The 25,908-nt window shown below is 43.0% G+C and overlaps 1 protein-coding gene across 5 annotated transcripts in view; it reads right to left on the bottom strand.

The window, feature by feature from the left end:
* The window catches only part of rhbdd1 (rhomboid domain containing 1), a 145,719-nt gene that overhangs the window by 35,912 nt on the left and 83,899 nt on the right, over window positions 1-25,908 (bottom strand). For 2 of the 5 annotated variants that reach the window (XM_068042495.1, XM_068042494.1), the window contains exon 7: window positions 11,795-11,914. In XM_068042495.1, the coding sequence (XP_067898596.1) occupies window positions 11,795-11,914 (120 nt within the window). Of the gene's footprint in view, window positions 1-6,491; window positions 10,798-11,794; window positions 11,915-13,020; window positions 13,178-24,092; window positions 24,147-25,908 lie in introns of those variants that run through there. The other 3 variants (XM_068042496.1, XR_010975991.1, XM_068042498.1) reach the window with 3 other exon arrangements.

Below are 25,908 nucleotides of genomic sequence, written 5' to 3'. Positions count from 1 at the left end.
CCGAATGACCTGTTCCTGTGCTGTACTGCTCTTTGTTCGTTCTTTGTTCTGGATGATCAGCCATGATCGAAGTGAATGGCAGAGCAGGCTCGACAGGCTGAATGATCTACTCCTGTTCCTATGTTCCTATTGCTCCATTTGAGGCTCAACCAGTGTTTTATAAAGGCTCGTGATAGCGTGCATTGTACTCTAGTCCTGGATTTATAAAGCCCAGGATGCCAAATGCCTTTTTCCACTGTCTCAACCTGCCCTACCACCTTCAATGATTTCAGCACATATATCCCCATCCCCTTCCTAACAGCACTGTGGGTGTACCTACAACCCAAGGACTGCAGCGGTTCAAGCAGGCAGCTCACCACCACCTTCTCAAGGGCAATTAGGGATTGGCAACAAAAGCTGGCCTAGCCAGTGACACCCACATTCCATGAATGAATAAAAAAAAAGTCTCTCAGTTCCTGCACCCTCTTTAGAATTGTACCCTTTAGTTTATATGGCGTCTGCTAATTTTTCATACCAAAATGTATCACTGCACACTTCTCTGCATTAAATTTCATCTGCCACGTCTAAGCCATTCCACCAGCCTAAAGGCCTGCTCAGGTCTGCAAATGAAACCCGGCCCGAGCCCGACACGGCCAGAGTCCTTTCATTTTTTCCCGCGTCCGAGCCGACCTCCGGAATAAAGTTGATTATATTAAAAACAGGTTGTGCTCTACCTAGGATGGAATCGCTTGCTGCAGACTAGCGCGGAGTGTTTCCCGCCTTGATGTCCTGGCTGTCACTGTGTCCGACCCGACCCCAAATGCCGGACTCTGAAGAGCGACCCAACCCGAACCCGACACGTCGTCGGGTCCCGTCGGGCTCGGGTCGGGTAGCCATGCTCTGTACCAGCCTTTGTCCTCTTGAAGTCGATCATTATCCTCTTCATAGTTCACTATACTTCCAAGTTTTGGGTCATCTGCAAATTCTGAAATTCTGCCCTGTACACTTTTGAAGTGTTATCACTGTTGTGATGTAGGAAACAGCAAGCTCCCAAAGCAGCATTGTGATAATGTTCAGAATCTGTTTTTGTGATGTTGATTGAGGGTTAAATATTGGACAGGACACCAGGAATTACTCATCTGCTCTTCTTTGAAATAGTGTCAGGAGATCTTTTACATCCACCTGATAAGGCAGACGGAGCCTCGGTTTAACATCTCATGTCCTGGAGTAGACTCAAAAGTGAGTGCGCTACCAACTGAGCCGCAGCGGACAAACTGAGATGGAAAGAAAGATTGGATTGAAAGCGAGCGCAAGAGCAGAAAGAGAGAAAGTGGAAAAAAATTACATTTTAGAAATCTCAAGAAAAATGTATTACCTGTAGGAGTAAGACTCCCCAGTTTCAATCGTTTCCTTTCTGGTCCAGGGAGGTTGAGTGACATTGCAAGAACACAAATCCTGCCATTAAAAAGGGTCTATACGTAACAGCCCCAACATTCTGTACTGAGCTTAATTCATATTTACTGCATAAATGCAACAATTTCTTGAAACTCACTGGGTGGTTGATGGCGAGCTCCTGTTTTCACGAGGCCAATGGCGGAGTGTCACAAATTGTTCAACAATTTGCTGTAATTCGCACCAAAGGGTATCTCTTCCTCGCCACAAACTGCATTCATATCAAACTTCATTCATATCAAACTTCCATTATTTTCCCAGCAAATTCTGGCCATTATCTCAAAGCAACCCCCAAATAAGCTATCATGAAGACACCTTCCATTGATGTCATGGCTCTCGTCATGACAATTTGACGAGTGCACAAAGTATTAGTTTGCAACGGCATGAAATAGCAAGACAGACAGATGAAGCTGTTACGAATGGTTGGATGGCCAACAAATAAATACAGGAAAGCAGTGTACCAAGATCCATGCTGCAATGTACAACCTCAGCTATTCCAATATGAAGCGTGATATTTTATTCTAAAAAGTGAGAGAACTGTTGCTGGAAAAAGCCAAGATATTAACAGAAGCAAGCAGAAAAATAACTGAGTCTCTAATGGCTGGCTGCATCACTAAGCTGATGATTGACTATGCTCTGTACTGCCCTAGATTCTGCAAGACTAGTTGTTATCTTGCAATGATCAGAACTGCTATGGAACAGGAATATTTTTTTGGATACTCATGTCATAAAAGTCTGGCATTTAAACTGAATTCAGTCAGAAGTGAAACAAGTCAAAAGGACAGACTGATCATGGTACCTTGTGCAAAAATGGATGGTTAGAGTAATGGTTAAAGTATTGGACTAATAGCTGTAGGATAGAATAAGGATGATGGGAGGAGGGGTGGGGGTGAGGTCTTCCAGCAGAATACATATACTGCGCTTGCACTACATACAGAATGGAAAGGGACTGGGAGCCTGTAGCTGCAGTTTGCAGCAAAAATAGTTCATTTTTATTACAATGAGGATGAGTGAAGAATACTGAATGATAGGGGAAAGAAAAGCTGACCCATGAAGAAGGGGGATGGAATGATGGGCAGAAGAGTAAATGTTGACTCAGCAAAAGGTGGCAAAACTCCAACTTCAGAGGGAGATAAGAACTGGAGAAGACCAATTTAGACAAAGAGAGAGAACCAACAGTTATAGGAGCTAATGAATAATTATAGTGCATACATTTATGTACTAACTATAAGTATGGGAGGTACCTGAAGAGCCAAGAGTTTCCCTATTTCAAGGCACCTTGCAACTTTGTGCTTAGAGGTTCCTAGCAGAGCAGCATTTTCACATGCACAATTCCTGATATTTGCTGGGGCCCTGATGGGAATCCCTTTTGAAATTAAATGAACTAGACTTGCAAATGTTTGTTAATGAAATACTAATAAAAAGTTGATAATCTAGAACATGAACTCAAAACCCACTATAAATATTTGTGAAATTTTAATTCAGTTTGAACTGGAAAGATTGGTGGCCATGATTGTCGTAAAAACCCAACTAGTTCACACTCCGTCATTTAGGGAAGGAAGTCTGTCATCTTGGCCTGGTCTGGCCTATATGCGACTCCAAACCTACACCAACATCATTGGCTTAACTGCCCTACGGAATTCCTTAGCAATGTTGTACCAGGGATGGGCCAAGAATGAATTGAAAAAAAATTGATAACAAGGAGGTAATCAGTTAAGAGCTAGAGGTGTTTTTATGAAATGAACATTGTTCTACTAATGGTTCACATAGAAGACAAAGCACAGAAACAGGCCATTCGGCCCAATAAGTCCATGCTGGCATTTCTGCTCTACTCAAGCCTCCTCCCATCCTTCTTCATCCAATTTCATTAGTATAGCCCTCTATTTCCTTCCCCATCATATGCTTATCTAACTTACCCTTAAATGCAATTATACCAATCGCTTCAACATTCTCACTATTCTCTGAGCAAAGAAGTTTCTTCTATTTGTTTTGACCGACTGCTCCAGTCAAAAAGGTCCCAATCAAAATATACGATTCTGATTTGGTGGGGGAAAACGCACTGTTAATTCAATTCCATCCCTCCACAGATCGCCCAACATATCATTTTAAACTTTCCAAATTAAAGACCCAGCCAAATTGTACCATGTGAACCCCCGAATGAGGCTAACCAAACCAGGCGTCTTTAAGTCAATAAATTAACTGTTTAATTAGAAAAACTAAATTCTTAAACACTACCAAGATATAAACAACATTTAAAATAGAAAAAATTAGAGTCCTTGCAGATTTACGCTCCTGCTGGATGTGGAACAGTCCAAGGTTGCTTAAAGTCCTCACAGCCGTCCAATGGGGTGGGGGCAAAAAAAAAAAAGGTTCTTCAAAAGTAGAACAGTCCATTGTCTAATCCCAAAATTGAAATTGTTGCTTTCCTTCTCCAGTGATGAATTTCTACAATTAACAACTTGCAAACACTTTTTAAGGAATCAATTTGGCTTTAGAATTTTTGAGGGATAAAAGATTGTCACAGTCTAACTTCCCTTCCTTCAGTTTAAAATGGTCAGAGATCTCCTTTCAGGTGCTAACACACAGCTGTGTGTCTATGTCCTCCATTAGAAGAGTCTGTTTTTCCACTATAAACCAGTTCAAAATTAAATTGTAACAAATATATTTCTCGATGCTCAGTCCGAGTGGCTGTATCCAAGGCAACCAGGATGCACCCTTTGAAGCTGGTTGGTTCCAACGGCAACCAAAATGCACCTCCTTGGTAACTCCTGAGGCCTGCTTGTTCTTAAAACAGTATTGATCCTTTGCTGTCTTAAAGACACACCATATATTTCCCGGAGGGAAAAAAAAAAGACAGGATCAGGACATATTCTCTATTTGATTACTTGAATATCTTATATTGAGCAGCCTCTAGTTTTGTTCTTTCCCACAAGCGGAAACACTCTGCATCTACTCTATCAAAACCTTTCATAACTTTAGAAATATTAGGTCACCTCTCAGTCTTTTTTCAAGAGAAAAAAAAAAGAGACCCAGCCTGTTTCATACTTTCCTGATAGGCATAACCTTGCATTTCTGTAACACCCTTGTAAATCTTTCTTGCACCTTTTCCAGTGCCTCTATAATCCTTTTTATAATATGGTGACTAGAATTATACACAGTACACCAAGTATGATCTAACCAAGATTCAATATGAGTTTAGCCCAACTTCCCTATTTTTCAATTCTATCCCTCGAGTGGTTGATATAGCAAACAATGTTCGGATAATCACCTCCCTGTTTATGAAATAGGTAAGTGCTATTAACATGGAGATGCAATTATACTGCGCATCCAGTTATGAATTTGATTTTTCTCTTCCTGAATGTAACCTTCCTAATATATCATGGACCAGGGAATTAACATTGCTAAACCCTTTTCTGCTGAATCACATCAGTGCATTTAATAAACTGCATTTCCAAATCAAGCTTTCAAGGAAACTTAGCTTCCTAACTATTCATGTTTATGAATGAATCTCAGTATCAGCTAATGTCAAATATAGCCATGTAACCAAAATTTCCAAGAAGGCATCAGTTAGTATATGCAAAGAAATGGTGTTCACATGACATAAAATGAAGTAGTTCAAATCGACTTATTTAAAATTAAAATTCTCACAAATGGTCATATAAATTGAATACACAATGACACCAGAGGAACATCTAATTTAATTCACATGTAAAAGGTTGCCTTACTCAAGGAATAAATGGGCAGAGTCCCCAAACTGATAGCCTGCCTCATTTCCAAAAGTCCTCCAACCCTCCTCTTCCTCTCCCCTCCCACCATCACAATCCTTCCAGGGGTGTGCAACACATGACATGGAAGAGTTTAAAAATGCAGAAATACTTGAGGAAAAATATAAAATTACTAACAGAATCATAGAATGGTTACAGCACAGGAGGCCGCCATTTGACCCATCGTGTTTGTGCCAGCTCTCTACAAGAGCAACTCACCTAGTCCTACTCCCCCGCTTTTTTCCTGTAGCTCTGCAAATTTTTTTCTTCAGATAATTATCCAATTCTCTTTTGAATGTCTCGATTGAATCTGCCTCCACCACACTCTCAGGCAGTGCACTCCAGATCCTAACCACTCACTGTGTAAAAATGTTTTTCCTCATGTTTCCATTTCTTCTTTTGCCAATCACCTTTAATTGGTGTCCTCTGGTTCTCAACCCTTCTGCCAATGGGAACAGTTTCTCCCTATCTACTCTGTTCAGACCCCTCATGATTTTGAGCACCTCTATCAAATCTCCTCTTAATCTTTTCTCCAAGAAGAACAGCACCAGCTTCTCCAATCTATCCACGTAACTGAAGTTCCTCATCCTTGGAGGAGGTCATTCTTGTCAAGGTTTTCTGCACCCTCTCTGCCAGATTAAACAGAGTTCTACACGGTTTCACTTTTTCTCTAAATATTTAAGATATTTCTGTTCCTAATTAAATTAGTACCCTGTTGATTATAGTCCCTTATTCTTGCTCATCTTCCATTCAGTTCCTCTTTTCCATGCAGTCACCAGCAAGTCCCCTGTGCAGGTCACTCCCCACATCACTGTATTAGTCCTCTGCTGCATTAATTGTCTGCAAACTTCGAAAGAAGCAATATGCAGGTTTACATTTCCATAACATTCACTGGAACTAATTAAGTCATTACAACTCTGGGGGACCACTTGAAATACAAAGCAAATATTTAGAAAACAAGGAGAGTGAAAACTGAGAGAAACTGTGCTATTCAACTGTAACCATAAGCACTCTTCAGTATTACTCTGCTGAAACAAGTACCTGTGTTTCCAAAAGATTAGTTCAGAGCCCAGTGAGATGTTGCCCGACTAAAAAGCAAGACAGACAGAGTGGTGCAGGGCAGTGGCTCTCCCCAAGGATGAACAGTGGAAAATAAGCAAGGCAAAATCCCAACGTGGAAATGTGGATCCCTACTTGAAAGACTGAGAAAGGTTGCACTGATAGAGGTCCAGGGCTTGTGGGAGGAATGTAGAAAACAGTACAGGGAAGAAACTTATTTACTCATTTATTTGGCACAACTTTGAGACACAACTCAGACACAAATGTTTCTTTTTCTATGCTGTAGCTCCTGAGTGAAATACATCAAAAAGGAACTCTCCAGTGAAGAAAGAAGCAGGATGGTCTTTAATAATTTAAAACAGTACAGCAATTCGGTTTCTCTTTGGCAAAACAGGTAAATAAATTCACTAATAGTAAACAAAGGCATTTGAAGGGCTTCCAGAACTAAATTGTGCTGACACATGCACTTGTCAAACCACATTCACTACTGGGGGGTGGGGAATATTCAAGTGAAAATTCTAAGTTTTCTGTGAATCACAGAGAAATAATTGTAATTCAGAGTGTACTATATAAATACATATATACAAAGGGAGTAGAGGAACATTGTTGCAAACCAGTAACGGAGTTACAATTTCTTCAACTTGCAAATGCACATTATGAATTATTTATAATTGGCAGTGTAAGTTTATAAAGTGCTTAGGACAAAGTATTACCTTTTTGCTTTAACAGCAAAGAGAGGCAAAATTGAATCAGACATTAAAGAAGGGCCTGATGGTCTGCATCCCAGAGTACTTAAGGAAATGGCCCTAGAAATAGTGGATGCATTGGTGATCCTCTTCCAAGATTCTATAGACTCTGGAACACTTCCTACAGATTGGAGGGTAGCTCATGTACCCCCACTATTTAAAAAGGGAGGTAGTGAGAAAGCATGGAATTATAGACCAGTCAGCCTGACGTCAGTAGTGGGGAAAATTCTAGAGTCCATTATCAAAGACTTTACAGCAGAGCACTTAGAGAACAGTGGTAGAATCGGCCAGAGTCAACATGGATTTACGAAAGGGAAATCGTGCTTGACAAATCTACTAGAATTCTTCAAAGGATGTAACTAGTAGAGTTCATGAGGGGGAGCCAGTGGATGTGGTTTATTTGGACTTTCAGAAGGCTTTTGACAAAGTCCCACATAAGAGATTAGCGTGTAAAATTAAAGCGCATGGGATTGGAGGTAGTGTATTGCGATGGATAGAAAACTGGTTGTCTGACAGGAAGAGTAGGGATAAATGGGTCTTTTTCCGAATGGCAGGCAGTGACTAGTGGGGTATTGCAGGATCGGTGCGAGGACCGCAGCTATTCACAATATACATTAATGATTTAGATGAGGGAACTAAATGCAATATCTCCAAATTTGCAGATGACACAAAACTGGATGGGAGGGTGAGTTGTGAGGAGGATGCAAAGAGGCTTCAGGGAGATTTGGACAAGTTGAGTGAGTGGGCAATTGCATGGCAGATGCAGTATAATGTGCATAAATGTGAGGTTATCCACTTTGGTAGCAAAGGAAGGCAGATTATCTGAACGGCTATAAACTGAGAGAGGGGAATATGCAGCGAGAACTGGGCGTTCTTGTACACCAGTCGCTGAAGGTAAGTATGCAGGTGCAACAGGCGGTAAAAAAGGCCTTCATAGCCAGAGGATGAGAGTACAGAAGCAGAAATGTCTGCTGCAATTATATAGGGCCTTGGTGAGGCCACACCTGGAATAGTGTGTGCAGTTTTGTTCTCCTTAGCTGAGGAAGGATGTTCTTGCTATAGAGGGAGTGCAGCGAAGGTTTACCAGACTGATTCCTGGGATGGCGGGACTGACGTGTGAGGAGAGATTGAGTCGGTTAGGATTATATTCGCTGGAGTTCAGAAGAGTGACGGGGGATCTCATAGAAACCTATAAAATTCTAACAAGACTTGACAGGGTAGATGCAGGAAGGATGTTCCCGATGGTGGGGGAGTCCAGAACCAGGGGTCATAGTCTAAGGATACAGGGTAAACCTTTCAGGACGGAGATGAGGAGAAATTTCTTCACCCAGAGAGTGGTGTGCCTGTGGAATTCGCTACCACAGAAAGCAGTTGAAGCCAAAACATTGTATGTTTTCAAGAAGGAGTTAGATATAGCTCTTGGGTCTAAAGGGACCAAAGGGTATGGAGAGAAAGCAGGAACAGGTTACTGAGTTGGATGATCAGCCATGATCATAATGAATGGCGGAGCAGGCTCGAAGCGCCCAATGGCCTACTCCTGCTCCTATTTTCTCTGTTTCTCTGCAAGTTCTTATTTGAAAACTAAACTCAACCATATTTTAGATGCAATTGGTACTAAAGGGTTTTATTTTTGTTTTAAAAACGTAGAATTCTGTGTTTTAAAAAACTGAAAATGGATTTTTCAGTGGACATTGACACCTGCAAATAGCTGAAAGTTTAGCAATGTTTTGAAAAGGAAGTTCAAAACAAAAGCTGAATTTTATAAGTAGTTTGAAAGGAAACTGAAATTGTATACAAGGACAGGAAAGCAAGCAATTTCAACAAAACCAACAAGGGGTTTGAACTCCTCAGACCTTTGAACCCTCTAAAAAAAAAACTGAGTTAGACAAAGAGCAGGTTTTGAAATGTGGCTCTGACCTGCCTGGAGATTAGAGGAAGACCCAGAAAAAGTGTTACCTCTCTGTAAAAGAAGCCTGCATCCTTGAGAAGAAACCCCTGTATGTCAGAGATAGCAGATTCCTATTGCCTCCTATCTCTGAAGAATCCCTGCATCAAGTGTGGTTCCTGTTGTCTCCAGTGTATTAAGAAATCCTGAAATCTGTAGAAAGCTTCTACTGCTATACTTCTGTCAGACCTAAGCAGACCTGTTGCTACACCCCTGCTGAAAGCCCTATGTGAAGCCTGCTGCAGTCAAATTGCCTTGAACGCCTACCCATCAGACTGTTCATCAACCTTACCTGGACAGACTTTGAGTGGCATCTGACTATTTGACTCTGGGACACCTCACCAAACTGAAAAACTTCCTACCAGTGCGTGACAACCCAAGTTATTTTATTATTCCTTCTATTCCCAACAGCTGCAAACTAAAAAAATCCTTTTTCCCCAGTTTTTTAAATTTGTGTGTGTGCATGAGGGCTTGCGAAATAAGGAGTTTTTTGTATATACATTTATCTCATTATTGGTTAAGACCAATTATTGGTTTATTAATAAATAGTTGATGTTGTTGATTAAAGAAATATGGTTGGTGTGCTTTATTCTGGGGGACAAAGAGTATGGAGTTGGCTGGTTTTCAGTAAGTGGGAAAATTTAATTGATATGCTGTGACCTGTGGAGAAGTGGGACTGAATTAACAATGCACTCCTCCCACCTTGGTCGTAACATTGGGAATCTCCCTTAAAGCAGGCATGAGGACAGCCTTTGGAAAAAATTGGAAGGGCTAAACCAAAGACAGAATGGAGCAAAGCACATTGTTGGAACTGTCAAGAGCTTTACCTCTAACTCATGCTGATTGGGAATGTTTGATGCTGGGGCTAGATTTTAAAAAGTGTGGGTCCAATGGCAGCACTGATGTCCCTTGCCTTGATAAGCAAATGAACTCAAAAGAAAACATGCAAAAGCATGAGCGTGGATACAGAATTCCTCTGCAGCTCACACTGAAACACTGCTGTATGTAGTAAAGATCAGTAGACTGCAGCATCAAATAAAATCTGTTGGTGTTTTAACCATCTCCCCCTTCCATCCAATTCTAGAATATTTAAGCAAAAGCTCCGGTACCTCAGAAGTACACAGATGGTACCTAGCAGTATTGAATTGGCCCAATGCAGAGAGGATCAAAGAAAAAATTATAATGAGCTTGTTTTTGTTTAATATCTTTTACTGCAATTCTACCAGTTAAATGTTATAATGTTGAAGCAGATATTTTTTCAATTGCACCAGAGAATGTGTTTTAAACAAAATACATTTAAAGGCATGACTCTCTGCAGTTTCTTAAATTTGTGGTGACAACAGAAAACACTATTGTAGAAACACACACTAGTCATGTATTGCCTTGTACTTTTATGGATTTGGTCTGGTACCCAGTTTTCAGTGAATGGACAGAATATACTATCCCCATTTACAATACTATAAATGCTTCTGATAAGGCTGAAGATGTTCATAATGCCATTAAATTCTGAAACAATCCTGTTAATTTATTTGATAGCAGCCCTCCCAAAACAATATAACTTTTGCACCAGCTTTAGGTATTGTACACCACAGATGCAGAAACCTATCAGATTATCTGCAGAGTAAATGTGTATAATGAACAACTGATCACTACAGAGAAAAATATTTTTTAAAAATACCATCAACAGTCTCACCATCAATTACAAAGAAAATGGAACATTTTCTCCATTGGGCCTGAAGGAACATTATTCTAAGGTTAGGGGAATTAAATAAAAGTCTCCAGTATTTCAGCCAATTTGTATTCCATGTTTGATGTACTAGATCCAAATGTATTAAGTTTTCTTATAGATTACCTATTACAAAAACAAATGCAGAGCATTACATTAAAGTTAGTACGGTGATTGCAGATGCTTTTTTTTCTATTCATTTGTGGGATATGGGTGTCGCTGGCTAGGCCAGCATTTATTGCCTATCCCTAACTGCCCTTGAGGTGGTGGTGAGCTCCCTTCTTGAACTGCTGCAGTCCTTGGGGTGTAGTTACACCCACAGTGCTGTTAGGAAGGGAGTTCCAGGATTTTGACCCAGCGACAGTGAAGGAACAGCGATATAGTTCCAAGTCAGGATGGTGTGTGGCTTGAAGGGAAATTTGCAGGTGGTGGTGTTCCCATGCATCTGCTGCCCTTGTCCTACTAGGTGGCAGAGGTTGAGGGTTTGGATGGTGATGTAGAAAGAACCTTGGTGAGTTGCTGCAGTGCATCGTGTTAATTGTACACACTGCTGCCACTGTACATCCGTGGTGGAGGGAGTGAATGTTGAAGGTGGTGGATGGGTGCCAATCAATCTCCACTTGCTTGGATGGTGTTGAGTTTTGAGTGTTGTTGGAGCTGCACTCATCCAGGCAAGTGGAGAGTATTCCATCACACTCCTGACTCATGCCTTGTAGATGGTGGACAGAGGTGAGTTATATGCGGCAGAATTCCCAGCCTCTGAACTGCTCTTGTAGCCACAGCATTTTTGTGGCTGGTCCAGTTCAGCTTCTGGTCAACGGTAACCCCCAGGATGTTGATAGTGGGGGATTTAGCAATGGTAATGCCATTGAACATTAAGGGGAGATGGTTAGATTTGAGTTGGTCATTGCCTGGCACTTGTGTGGCGTGAATGTTACTTGCCACTTATCAGCCCAAGGGCCCCTACAAGCTGCTGATTACCATAGCAACAGGAGCATGATACCTTTGCAGAGCTGTATTTAATGAAAGTAAAGAATTTCAAAAGAATAAAACAAGGATATAAAAAGTCAGGTTAAGAAAAGAATCTGACCCCTGGACATTATATATGCATCACACAACATACCATAGTCATTTAGACTTGTCCGTATTGCTGCTTCTAATTGTTCGTCTTCAGTCATTCTAGCTGTATAGTTTGTCCTGTAGTTTGAGGCATCATAACTAGAATCATTGTAACCAGAATATCCTAGGGTTTGCAAAAACAGACAACGTCTAATTAGGTCAATATATGGTTATGGGGAAAAAGAAATCAGACTATGTTCATTTTTTTTAAGCTTAAGGCATAATGAGTAAATAGTATTGACAATACTGGAATTTTTTTGGGTGCAGAAGATATATGAGAGTATAGTCATTATATAAAACTAAACAGATAAGCAGGTAACTAAATGATAAATGTTGACCAAAACAGCAGGAGAAAATCCCCTGCTCTTCAACGAATGCCATGGAATCTTTTACATCCACCTGAGGGCAGATTGGGCCTTGGTTAAGGTCTCATCCAAAAGCCAGCACCTCTGATAATGCCGCCCTTGCTCAGTGCTGCACTTAAGTGACAATCTAGAGTTTGTGCTCGAATCCACAAACCTTCTGACTCGGGCCAGAGCTGACACTGGTTGTAAAGATGTGCAAATTTGTTGTAAAGATATTCATGAAGGACAGACCAATCTAGTAGAAACTCCCTTGGCAGAGTCAGAAGGTTTCCTACCAGTAAAATTTCAGTTATATAAAAAACACTCCACTAATCACTTTGCATTCATAATAGTCCTGCCTCGGTCTTTGGGACTATAATGGATCTCATTGTTTGAGTGGGTTGTGACAAAAGTAGGAACATAGGAACAGGAGTAGGCCATTTTGTCCCTAGAGCATGTTGTGCCATTCAATGAGATCATGGTTGCTCTGTGACCTAACTCCATATATTCACCGTTACCCCATAACCCTTAATACCTTTGGATAACAGAAATAGGATTTTTATCCTTGGCTTTGCATGACTTCCCAGTACTTAGTGTAAATCTTTATTAGAAATGTCAATCAGGAAGTGTGACCCAAATGCATTCTTGTCACATCAATGTCTGGCTGCCCAAAACAGTCTATTCTTTAGTCCTGCAGAGTCCCACAGAAATATTTTATGTGAATTCATCTTGAGGACAGCAGTCAGTGAAGCACTTTGGAACATTTACATTAAAAGGTGCTAAACACAAGTTGCTGTTTTTTTTTTAAAAAACACATGCCATGTTTAGAGATGTAGTCTGACTTTCACAAAAAGAATCTGAGCAATCTTCAAAGGACATTACTTACATCAGAAGGATTCAATATATAAATGACAGGCTTTGTGGCATTCTTCAAATTATCTACTCATCGTGTCACAGCCTGTGACAGGTGGATACAGCACTGGAAGCAGTGACCCTATGTATGTATGCACCACCACAAGACTTGAAGATGTTGCTGATAGAAGCTGGAAGAAATATAGACTCTGTCAACAGGCAACCCAGTTTGAATGCAATGCAAGTTGGATGGTTGTGCGATATAGTCTTTTAGCTGCTTGTGCATTGTTACAAATATGGGTCAGCCATGGATATCTATTTGGCCAGCAAGACACTCATATCACTTTAAGGGAGCATCAGTCAGTCCTTTAAACTACCCATTATCTTTTGCACAATATGATTATCCAGGAATGTAACAATAGCACCCTCTTTTGATCAGTTCTTCAGGTCTTTTACACTTGCATTTATGCATTTGTCAATGGTGGACCACTAGGTAAGGAGAAGCTTGATCCATTAAGATGCTTTACTTCACAGTAAGGTGAACACACAGAAAAACAGATTTACTTAATCCAAATTGGCAAAACTTATCTTCATATAACGATATAAACAGAACGAGCATAGTTCAATGAGCAAGCTTACTTGACTCAAGCAGAATGACTCTTTTGCATTCTCACAGCCAAGTGCAGAGCTTCCCCTCCCTGTAGGTTGTTTATTATTAAAATCCTTCTCACTACAGTCTGGTGCCTGACTTCCTAAGTGACTTTGTCCATTTCTTTTTTGTTTGCACAACAAATTGGGGGTTAGTTTCAGATTCCTCCCCTGACTGGGACTGGCCAGCAGAGCTGTGACTGAAGTCGATGACCTTTGTTGACCTAAAGTGTTAACTCTGTTTCTCTCTCTGCACATGAAGACCTGCTCAGTATTTTCAGCATTCTCTGGCCATAACTTTATGTTGGACAGCAGGCCTCACACACCAGTCGAAAAGTCAGTGGTGAGCCCACCTCCTCTGGGCCGGGGAAGTCAGGCCGGGATTTTTCGCTCCGCAGGCTCTCAATTGGTCTTGGGTTGGACTTCCACCTCCTTGAGGCTGGATGTCCCGCCTAATGGAGTTGCCAGCCAATCAGCGGGCCAGCAGCTCTTCATCCCAGCTGCACCACTAGGAGCCACTGCTGGAACTACACCCAGCCATCGGAGGCAACAGGAAGGACGGCCCCGGAATTCAAGTAAGATTTTAGGGCCTCGCCGGGGTCAGCCCCCGCAACATCCCACTCAATTTCACGCCCGTCTGCACGTTGGGGGGTCGTTAAATTCCAGCCTCGGTTTTTATTTTGCTTTTGTATGTGCTGCGAATCAAACCAGTTCCTGTGTTCTTTCCTTTGAAACTACCTTCAAGTGAAGTTCAACAGGAAGGGACAATCTATTCTACCACCCACACCCCCACTCCCAGGGCTGGATCTTGTTTTCCCGTCGCCGGGAGCGTTGGTGAGTGAAGAAAATGGCAGCCGCCATGCATGGGCCATGCGCTATCATTTTGCATCCGGTAGCGACTTAGCATATGCACGGCATCGCCCCCCCACAATCATGTGGTGGGGGCACCCTCGGCGATGCCATTCACGGGGTCACTTGATGAAGGAGCAGGTTCTAGTGCCATTTTTAAAAGGCTGCCAGTCCTGCAAACAGCACAACATAAACGCAGAGTTGACCCCTTCTCCACCTCGGTAGTGCCAGCTTTCCCTCAATGGGAAACTGAAGACGCGCGAGTGCCACACGTCACGCTGACGATTGGGAACTGAAGGCAAGATCGCTGTGGGTTACATTTTAATTAATGTAAAGCTGTAATTTAAATATGCAAATTCAGGTCCTGACGCAGAGTGATGGAGGGGACACAGAGCCTCCCCGCTGCCAGGAAGGTCGGGCTCGGCAATTCCAGCATCGGGTTCTGTGGCTGGTCACTGCCTCTCCGATTCTCCGCACTCCCTCTTCCTCTTCCCTCTCACCCCTCCCCACCCCCCCACACCACAGAACCTGACGTGAGGCTAGGAGCAAAATCCAGGCCCCGGTGTGTATTTTTGAGACACTCTTGGCTGAGATAAAACTGTCCTATTATTACTAACAATTCTGCGGCAATGGTGTCAATATCTGGCTTTAATACACATTTGGCAAATGCCAGCAGCCTCTAGCCTTCCTGTTTATATTAGCGCCAGTGTTTATAAAAATACACTTAAAAGTAAATTCTCAAATTCTTAGTGAAGAAATGGTCAAAAAATCCTGAGATGGAACAATCATTTTATCATTAGTTCTAGTCTGCATGATGACAGAGGTGTAGTATTTTCTGCTATATAGGGTAATGTAACAGAAAAATGTGCTAGGCAGCCTCTGTATTCTCTAGCATGCAGTCTATTACAACTGAGATTAGTTGTTCAACAGGGCTACAATAATTCATACAAAAATAAGGGCTGGTACAAGTTGAATCTTTGGAATTCTCTACCCCAGAGGGTTGCGGATGCTCCCTCATTGGATATTTTCAAGGCTGAGAAAGAGATTTTTGTTCCATCAGTGAAATCATGGGATGCAGGGAAAGGGAGATGGGGAAATGGAGTTGAGGCAGATGATCAGCCATGATTCTATTGAATGGCAGCAGAAGAGGCTTGAGGGTCTGTATGGTCTACTCCTGATCCTATTTCATATGTTCTAAGTTCATTAAAAAGACTTGATCTGCTCAGGGAAACCATCATCAAGCTAGTTACACAAGGAAAAATTGCTGGGAAAAAGCTTGAAATATAGATCAATGTAGCAGAATCACCAAATTAATTCTGAATGATGAGAATGGAGATCAAAAGAACTGATGTCTTTATTTAGAGGGGGACGGCAGTGTGGCAAGACTTTTGGTAGGAACTTGGGTTGCAGTCCAACAGTATTACTAATATGCTAGAAAGCAATGATTGATCAGCTTCTGGATTTTACTTACCCACAGCTGATATCAGAGAAATAAGCAGAAGAGTATCCCAACCTAATAATTTGAGATTGTATGAATCAACGGTCTCGAAAGCAGGTTACAGACGTTCGTGAAGAATTGGAATCAATTTTCAAAGGGGGACAGCATTAAATGTCGCCACAACCTTAGTATAACTAAATGAAAGGAAGGTTGCTAAAGGATCCAGAAGGGACATGATAGATCATAGCTGCTGCTCTATGGACTTGTATAGATCGAGATTCGAGTCACATGGAAATAAGGCAATGCTTTAATATGAAGCCAAAAGCTCCTTAGCAGAGCACAGCACCACTGGACAAATTTCTACTTAATGGGGCTAATTCAGTTAAGTGTAGAGGCTTAAACTTTAGCTTCATCCAAGGTAAGTATATAACATGATGAGGGAAGTGTAATTTTTTTGCCTTGGATGGATAAGCCTCCAGAGGTTGCAGAGAAGATTTACCAGAATGGTTCCAGGGATGGGGGAATTTTAGTTACAAGGTTAGGTTGTAAAATCTGGGGTTGTTCTCCCTAGAGCGAAAGAGATTGAGGGGAGATTTGATAGAGGTGTACAAGATTATAACAGGCTTAGATAAGTTAGACAAGGAAAAACTGTTCCCATTAACTGATGATACAAGGACTAGGGGACACAGGTTGAAGATTTTGGTCAAGAGATGCTGGGGAAATGTGAGGAAGAACTTTTTTTTAATGCAGTGAGTGGTAATGATCAGGAACTCGCTGCCCATGAGTGTGGTGGAAGCAAAGACAATAATTTCAAAAGGAAATAAACTTGCTGGGCTACGGGGATCGAGCGGGGAATGGAATTGACTAGATGGCTCCGTGGAGATCCAACATGGACACAGTGGGCCGAATAACCTCCCTCCCCCGATTTATCTTGTGACCTTGAGCCCACCTATGTACTGAGATAACTCACAAAAGGTCCTTGAAAGTAGTGATGGCTCACCAACTTATTTAGACAGCACTTGGAAGTTCATGCTTTCAGAAATCAGTCAATGCCAAGGCATCCACACCAGCTGATTTTGGAAGATCTCCTACTTCTTTCTGAAGGTCTGTCTGTAACAGTGGTTCTCAAACTGGGGTGCGCAGAGACTTTCCAGGGGGTACATGAAATATTCTCTCGAGCGGATGACAGAGTGTAAAATGCAAGGGAGAAAGAGAAGGAAGACGATAAAGGCAAGCCGTCCACTTTGTATAAACTAAAGGTAGTTAGTATTTGTCCCGTACATAGCTGACAAGAAGCTGAAGCTCCTGGCTGCCATGGTTTTCAGCGGTGAGTCTTGCATTTAGAACATAGAACATTACAGCGCAGTACAGGCCCTTCGGCCCTCGATGTTGCGCCGACCTGTGAAACCATCTGACCTAAACTATTCCACTTTCATCCATATGTCTATCCAATGACCACTTAAATGCCCTTAAAGTTGGCGAGTCTACTACTGTTGCAGGCAGGGCGTTCCACGCCCCTACTACTCTCGGAGTAAAGAAACTACCTCTGACATCTGTCCTATATCTATCACCCCTCAACTTAAAGCTATGTCCCCTCGTGTTTGCCATCACCATCCGAGGAAAAAGACTCTCACTATCCACCCTATCTAACCCTCTGATTATCTTATATGTCTCTATTAAGTCACCTCTCCTCCTCCTTCTCTCCAACGAAAACAACCTCGTCCCTCAGCCTTTCCTCGTAAAACCTTCCCTCCATACCAGGCAACATCCTAGTAAATCTCCTCTGCACCCTTTCCAAAGCTTCCACATCCTTCCTATAATGCGGTGACCAGAACTGCACGCAATACTCCAGGTGCAGCCGCACCAGAGTTTTGTACAGCTGCAGCATGACCTCGTGGCTCCGAAACTCGATCCCCCTACTAATAAAAGCTAACACACCATATGCCTTCTTAACAGCCCTATTAACCTGGGTAGCAACTTTCAGGGATTTATGGACCTGGACACCAAGATCTCTTTGCTCATCTACACTACCAAGAATCTTCCCATTAGCCCAGTACTCTGCATTCCTGTTACTCCTTCCAAAGTGAATCACCTCACACTTTTCCGCATTAAACTCCATTTGCCATCTCTCAGCCCAGCTCTGCAGCCTATCTATGTCCCTCTGTACCCTACAACATCCTTCAGCACTATCCACAACTCCACCGACCTTCGAGTCATTCGCAAATTTACTAACCCACCCTTCTACACCCTCATCCAGGTCATTTATAAAAATGACAAACAGCAGTGGCCTCAAAACAGATCCTTGCGGTACACCACTAGTAACTAAACTCCAGGATGAACATTTGCCATCAACCACCACCCTCTGTCTTCTTTCAGCTAGCCAATTTCTGATCCAAAGCACTAAATCACCTTCAATCCCATACTTCCGTATTTTCTGCAATAGCCTACCGTGGGGAACCTTATCAAACGCCTTACTGAAATCCATATACACCACATCCACGGCTTTACCCTCATCCACCTGTTTGGTCACCTTCTCGAAAAACTCAATAAGGTTTGTGAGGCACGACCTACCCTTCACAAAACCGTGCTGACTATCGCTAATGAACTTATTCTTTTCAAGATGATTATAAATCCTGTCTCTTATAACCTTTTCCAACATTTTACCCACAACCGAAGTAAGGCTCACAGGTCTATAATTACCAGGGCTGTCTCTACTCCCCTTCTTGAACAAGGGGACAACATTTGCTATCCTCCAGTCTTCCGGCACTATTCCTGTCGACAATGACGACATAAAGATAAAGGACAAAGGCTCTGCAATCTCCTCCCTGGCTTCCCAGAGAATCCTAGGATAAATCCCATCTGGCCCAGGGGACTTATCTATTTTCACACTTTCCAAAATTGCTAACACCTCCTCCTTGTGAACCTCAATCCCATCTAGCCTAGTAGTCTGTATCTCAGTATTCTCCTCGACAACATTTTCTTTCTCTACTGTAAATACTGACGAAAAATATTCATTTAACGCTTCCCCCTATCTCCTCTGATTCCACACACAACTTTCCACCAGTATCCTTGATTGGCCCTAATCTAACTCTAGTCATTCTTTTATTCCTGATATACCTATAGAAAGCCTTAGGGTTTTCCCTGATCCTATCCGCCAATGACTTCTCGTGTCCTCTCCTTGCTCTTCTTAGCTCTCCCTTTAGATCCTTCCTGGCTAGCTTGTAACTCTCAAGCGCCCGAACTGAGCCTTCACGTCTCATCCTAACATAAGCCGCCTTCTTCCTCTTGACAAGCGCTTCAACTTCTTCAGTAAACCACGGCTCCCTCGCTCGACAACTTCCTCCCTGCCTGACAGGTACATTCTTATCAAGGACACGCAGTAGCTGCTCCTTGAATAAGCTCCACATTTCGATTGTGCCCATCCCCTGCAGTTTCCTTCCCCATCCTACGCATTCTAAATCTTGCCTAATCGCATCATAATTTCCTTTCCCCCAACTATAATTCTTGCCCTGCGGTATATACCTGTCCCTGCCCATCGCCAAGGTAAACCTAACCGAATTGTGATCACTATCACCAAAGTGCTCACCTAGATCTAAATCTAACACCTGGCCGGGTTCATTACCCAGTACCAAATCCAATGTGGCATCGCCCCTGGTTGGCCTGTCTACATACTGTGTCAGAAAACCCTCCTGCACACACTGGACAAAAACTGACCCATCTAAAGTACTCAAACTATAGTATTTCCAGTCAATATTTGGAAAGTTAAAGTCTCCCATAACCACTACCCTGTTACTCTCGCTCCTGTCGAGAATCATCTTCGCTATCCTTTCCTCTACATCTCTGGAACTATTTGGAGGTCCTTGATTAACAATGCCACACCCCCCCCCCCCTACTCTTTTACCATCTTCTCTGTTCTTACTGAAACATCTAAATCCCGGAACCTGCAACATCCATTCCTGTCCCTGCTCTACCCATGTCTCCGAAATGGCCACAGCATCGAGATCCCAGGTACCAACCCATGCTGCAAGCTCACCCACCTTATTCCGGATGCTCCTGGCGTTGAAGTAGACACACTTTAAACCAAGTTCTTGCTTGCCAGTGCCCTCTTGCGTCCTTGTAACCTTATCCCTGACCTCACTACTCTCAACATCCTGTACACTGGAACTACAATTTAGGTTCCCATCCCCCTGCTGAATTAGTTTAAATCCCCCCAAAGAGCACTAGCAAATCTCCCCCCCCAGGATATTGGTACCCCTCTGGTTCAGGTGAAGACCATCCTGTTTGTAGAGGTCCCACCTACCCCAGAAAGAGCCCCAGTTATCCAGGAAACCAAAACCCTCCCTCCTGCACCATCCCTGCAGCCACGTGTTCAACTCCTCTCTCTCCCTATTCCTCGCTTCGCTATCACGTGGCACGGGCAACAACCCAGAGATAGTATTCAGCACACTAGATGTGGTCTCACCAAACCCTATAGAATAGCAAGACTTCCTGACTCTCATACTTCAACCCCCATTGTAATAAAGGATAACATACCATTTGCTTCCTAATTGCTTGGTGCACCTGCATGTTAACTTTGTGATTCTTGTACAGGAGACCCAAATCCCTCTGCATACCAAAATTTACCAGTCTCACATCTTTTAAAAAAATTCTGCTTTTCTATTCTTCATGCCAAAGTGGTTAATGTTCCATTTCCCATATTATACTCCATCTACCACTTTTTTGCCCAGTCACAACCCATGTCCCTTTGCAACCTCTTTGGACCTCCTCACAGCTTACCTTCCTACCTAGTTTTGTATCAGCAAATTATTATACATTACACTCAGTACCGTCAGCTAAGTTAATATAAATTTCTAAATAGCTGATCCTTGCAGCACCCTACTAGTTACACCTGGTCATACTGAAAATGATCTGATCATTCCTACTCTCCGTTTACTGCCCATTAACCAATATCCAATCCAAGCTAATTTATTACCTCTAATTCCATGAACTCAAGCCCTGTGCAAGAATCTCTCGTGTGACACCTAAAGATGCCTTTTGAAAATCCAATTATATTACATCCATTGGTCCTCCCTTAACTACCCTGGTAATTGCGCATAGAAACATAGAAAATAGGAGCAGGAGTAGGCCATTTGGCCCTTCGAGCCTGCTCTGCCATTCATTATGATCATGGCTGATCATCCAACTCAGTAGCCTGTTCCGCTTTTGCCACATACCCTTTGATCCCTTTAGATCCAAGAGCTATATCTAGCTCCTTTTTGAAAACATACAATGTTTTGGCTTCAACTGCTTTCTGTGGTAGCAAATTCCACAGGCTCACCACTCTCTGGGTGAAGAAATTTCTCCTCATCTCCGTCCTGAAAGGTTTACCCCGTATCCTTAGACTATGACACCTGGTTCTGGACTCCCCCACCATCGGGAACATCCTTCCTGCATCTACCCTGTCAGGTCCTGTTAGAATTTTATAGGTTTCTATGAGATCCCCCTCAGTCTTCTGAACTCCAGTGAATATAATCCTAACCGACTCAATCTCTTCTCATACGTCAGTCCCGCCATCCCAGGAATCAGTTTGGTAAACCTTCGCTGCACTCCCTCTATATCAAGAACATCCTCAGATAAGGAGACCAAAATGCACATAATATTCCAGGTGTGGCCTCACCAAGGCCCTGTATAATTGCAGCAAGACATCTCTGCTTCTGTACTCGAATCCTCTCGCTATGAAGGCCAACATACCATATGCCTTTATTACCGCCTGTTACACCTGCATGCTTACCTTCAGCGACTGGTGTCCAAGAACACCCAGGTCTTGCTGCATATTCCCCTCTCTCAGTTTATAGCCGTTCAGATAATAATCTGCCTTCCCGTTTTTGCTACCAAAGTGGATAAACTCACATTTATCCACATTATACTGCATCTGCCATGCATCAGCCCACTCACTCAACTTGTCCAAATCACCCTGAAGCCTCCCTGCATCCTCCTCACAACTCATCCTCCCACCCAGTTTTGTGTCATCTGCAAATTTGGAGATATTACATTTCGTTCCCTTATCTAAATCATTAATGTATATTGTGAATAGCTCCTAGCACCGATCCCTGCGGTACCCCACTAGTCACTGCCTGTCATTCGGAAAAAGACCCATTTATCCCTACTCTGTTTCCTGTCTGCCAACCAATTTTCTATCCATCGCAATACACTACCCCCAATCCCATGCGCTTTAATTTTACATGCTAATCTCTTATGTGGGACTTTGTCGAAAGCCTTCTGAAAGTCCAAGTAAACCACATCCACCGGCTCCCCCTCATCAACTCTACTAGTTACGTCTTTGAAGAATTCTAGTAGATTTGCCAAGCACTATTTCCCTTTCGTAAATCCATGCTGACTCTGCCCGATTCTACCACTGTTCTCGAAGTGCTCTGGTATAAAATATTTGATAATGTACTCTAGGATTTTCCCCACTACTGATGTCAAGCTGACTGGTCTATAATTCCCTGCTTTCTCTCTACCGTCCTTTATAAATAGTGGGGTTACATTAGCTACCCTCCAATCTGTAGGAACTGTTCCAGAGTTTATAGAATCTTGGATGACCACCAATGCATCCACTATTTCTTGGGCCACTTCCTTAAGTACTCTGGGACGCATACCATCAGGCCCTGGGGATTTATCGGCCTTCAATCCCATCAATTTCCCCAACACCATTTCTCTACTAATACTGATTTCTTTCAGTTCCTCTCTCTCACTAAGCCCCGTGTTCCCCAACATTTCTGGTATGATATTTGTGTCCTCCTTTGTGACGACAGAACCAAAGTATGCATTTAGTTGGTCAGCCATTTCTTTATTCCCCATAATAAATTCCCTTGTTTCTGACTGTAAGGGACCTACATTTGTCTTCACCAGTCAATTTTTATGTTTCCCGCAAGTTTGCTCTCATACTCTATTTTCCCTTTCTTAATCAATCCCTTGGTCCTTCTTTGCTGAATTCTAAACTGCTCACAATCCTCAGGTCTGTTGTTTTTTTCTGGCAAATTTGTATGCCTCTTCCTTGGATCTAATGGATTTGTCAAATATAATTGCCCTTTCAAAACTCTGCCTAATTATATGATTTTCTAAGTTTCCTTTACTATATCCCTAATAAGAGATTCTAACATTTTCTCTACTACTGATGTCAGGCTAACTGGTCTATAGTTCCCGTTTTCACTCCCTCCTTTCTTGAAAAGTGGGGTTACATTTGCTACTTTCCAATCCGTGGGGACCATTTCCAGAATCTAAGAAATTTTGGAAGATCAAAAGCAGTGCATCCACTATCTGCTGACACCTCTTTTAAAATCCTAGGATGAAGGCCACCAGGTCCAGGGGATTTGTTGGTTTTTAGCACCATTAAATTTTTTTATTCGTTTGTGGGATATGGGCATTGCTGGCTAGGCCAGCATTATTGCCCATCCTTAATTGCCCTCGAAAAGGTGGTGAGCTGCCTTCTTGAACTGCTATAGTCCTTGGGGTATAGGTACCCACAGTGCTGTTAGGAAGTGAGTTCCAGGATTTTGACCCAGCTACAGTGAAGGAACAGTAGTATAGCTCCAAGTCAGGATGGTATGTGGCTTGGAGGGAACTTGCAGATGGTGCATCTGCTGCTCTTGTCCTTCTAGGTGGTAGAGGTCGCGGGTTTGGAATGTGCTGTTAAATGAGCCTTGGTGAGTTGCTGCAGTGCATCTTGTAGATGGTACACACTGCTGCCACTGTGTGTCAGTGGTGGAGGGAGTGAATGTTGAAGATTGTGAATGGGGTGCCAATCAAGTGGGCTGCTTTGTCCTGGATGGCGTTGGGTTTCTGGAGTGTTGTAGCTGCACCCATCCAGGCAAGTGGAGAGTATTCCAGCACACTCCTGACTTGTGCCTTGTAGATGGTGGACAGGCACTGAAGGGAAGGTCACTGATGAAGCAGCTGAAGATGGTTGGACCTAGGACACTACCCTGAGGAAACATTAATATCTCTAGTACTTTTTCTTTACCTGGGAGGCGGAGGATCTGGAGTGAGACCTGTGAAATAAAGAGCGGGGCTTGAGGCCTACATTTACCTTGGACCGGAGCAGCAGCGGTAGTCGGCAGGCGAACCTGGGAAGAGGCAAATCCGGAGCGGGGCCTGTATAAGAAAGAGCAGGGCTCAAGGCCTTCACTTACCTTGGACCGGAGCGGCAGCAGTAGTCGGCAGGCTCTCTCACTGTTCCAGTGCAGCTGAGTTTCAAAGGAGGAGGAAAAAAAAGACTTACAGATGGGCCAAAGGGCCTGTTTCTGTGCTGTATAACTCTAAGAATCTACCATGGGAAATCTGTAAGCTGATTAGTTGGGTAAGTAACAGCTGTTAGTGCCTGTAAATAGCTTAAAAAAAATCAGGGGAGAGAAACCTACAAGTGATAAGGTTAATACTACTAAAGTGTGTTTCTTGTTTTTACTTGTGTAATTTATTAATAATTACTCGTAATTACTAATTTTTGATATATAGTAAGTCGTGGTTTTTAGGAAATCAAGGTCCCTAGTGTAAATAAACTCAATTTTTTTTTTTGGAGTAAATTAAGGGCAAGTCATGGCAGAGCAGCTCGGCAAAGTGGAGTGCTCCTCCTGTGCAATGTGGGAAGTCAGGGACACTTCCAGTGTCCAGGGTGAACACGTGTGCAGGAAGTGTCTCCAGCTGCAGCTACTCGAAATCGGTGTTTAGAATCTGGAGCAGCGGCTGGGGACACTGTGGAGCATCCATGAGGCTGAGATCATTGCAGATGGCACTTACAGGGAGGTGGTCACACCGCAGGTAAAGACTACTCAGGCAGAAAGGGAATGGGTGACCGCCAGGCAGAGTAAAACAACTAGGCAGGTAGTGCAGGAGTCCCCTGGGTCCATCTCCCTCTCTAACAGATATTCTGCTTTGAGTACTGTTGGGGGAGATGGCTTCTCAGGGGAATGCAGCAAGAGCCTTGTCTGTGGCACCATGGGTGGCTCAGCTGCACAGGAGGGGAGGAGAAAGAGAGTGGGAGAGATATAGTGATAGGGGTTCGATCATAAGGAGTACAGATAGGCGTTTCTGTGGCCGCAACGCTGTTTTCAGGATGGTGTGTTGATCCCTGGGGCTTGGGTCAAGGATGTCACGGAGCAGCTGCAGGAGGTGAACAGTCAGAGGTCGTGGTTCACATTGGTACCAACGACATAGGTAGAAAGAGGGAGAAGGTCCTGCAACAAGAATTTAGTGAGCTAGGTAGCAGATTAAAAAGCAGGGCCTCAAAAGGTTGTAATCTCTGGATTACTCCCAGTGCCATGTGCTAGTGAATATAGGAATAGGAGGATACAGCAGATGAATGTGTGGCTGAAGACATGGTGCCAGAGGGAGGGCTTTAGTTTCCTGGATCACTGGGTCTGTTTCTGATGAAGGTTGGACCTATACAATTTGGACGGGTTGCACCTGTACCAGAACAGGACCAACATCCTTGCTGGGAGGTTTGCTAGTGCTGTTGGGGATTTAAATTAATTTGGCGGGGGATGGGATACAGAGTGGTGGTACAGTAGGGGGTGATGCACAGTCAAATAGAGAAGAGAAATTAAGTCAGTCTGGAAGGCAGAGCAAATATAGACCATTAAGGCACAAGCTAATAATGCAACGCTGGATTGCATCTATTTTAACGCAAGGAGTCTTACAAGTAAGGTAGATGAATTGAGGGTGTTGCTTAACACATGGGAATATGCTATTATTGCCATCACAGACATGGTTGAGGGAAGGGCAGGACTGGCAGCTCGATATTCCAGGATATAGAATCTTCATGCGTGACAGGGGCGGGGGTGTAAAAGCGGAGGCAGCATTGCACTATTGATCAAGGAGTCAATTACTGCAGTAAGGAGGGATGCTATCTTAGATTATTCTTCTAATGAGGCCATGTGGGTAGAACTTAAAAACAAAAAAGGGGGCAATCACTTGGGTGGGAGTTTACTACAGGCCTCCAGTCGGAGAGAT

This window comes from Heterodontus francisci, chromosome 11 (genome assembly GCF_036365525.1).
Source record: "Heterodontus francisci isolate sHetFra1 chromosome 11, sHetFra1.hap1, whole genome shotgun sequence".
NCBI classification, from domain to species: Eukaryota; Metazoa; Chordata; class Chondrichthyes; order Heterodontiformes; family Heterodontidae; genus Heterodontus; species Heterodontus francisci.
This window is presented reverse-complemented; position numbering and strand designations above follow the sequence as displayed.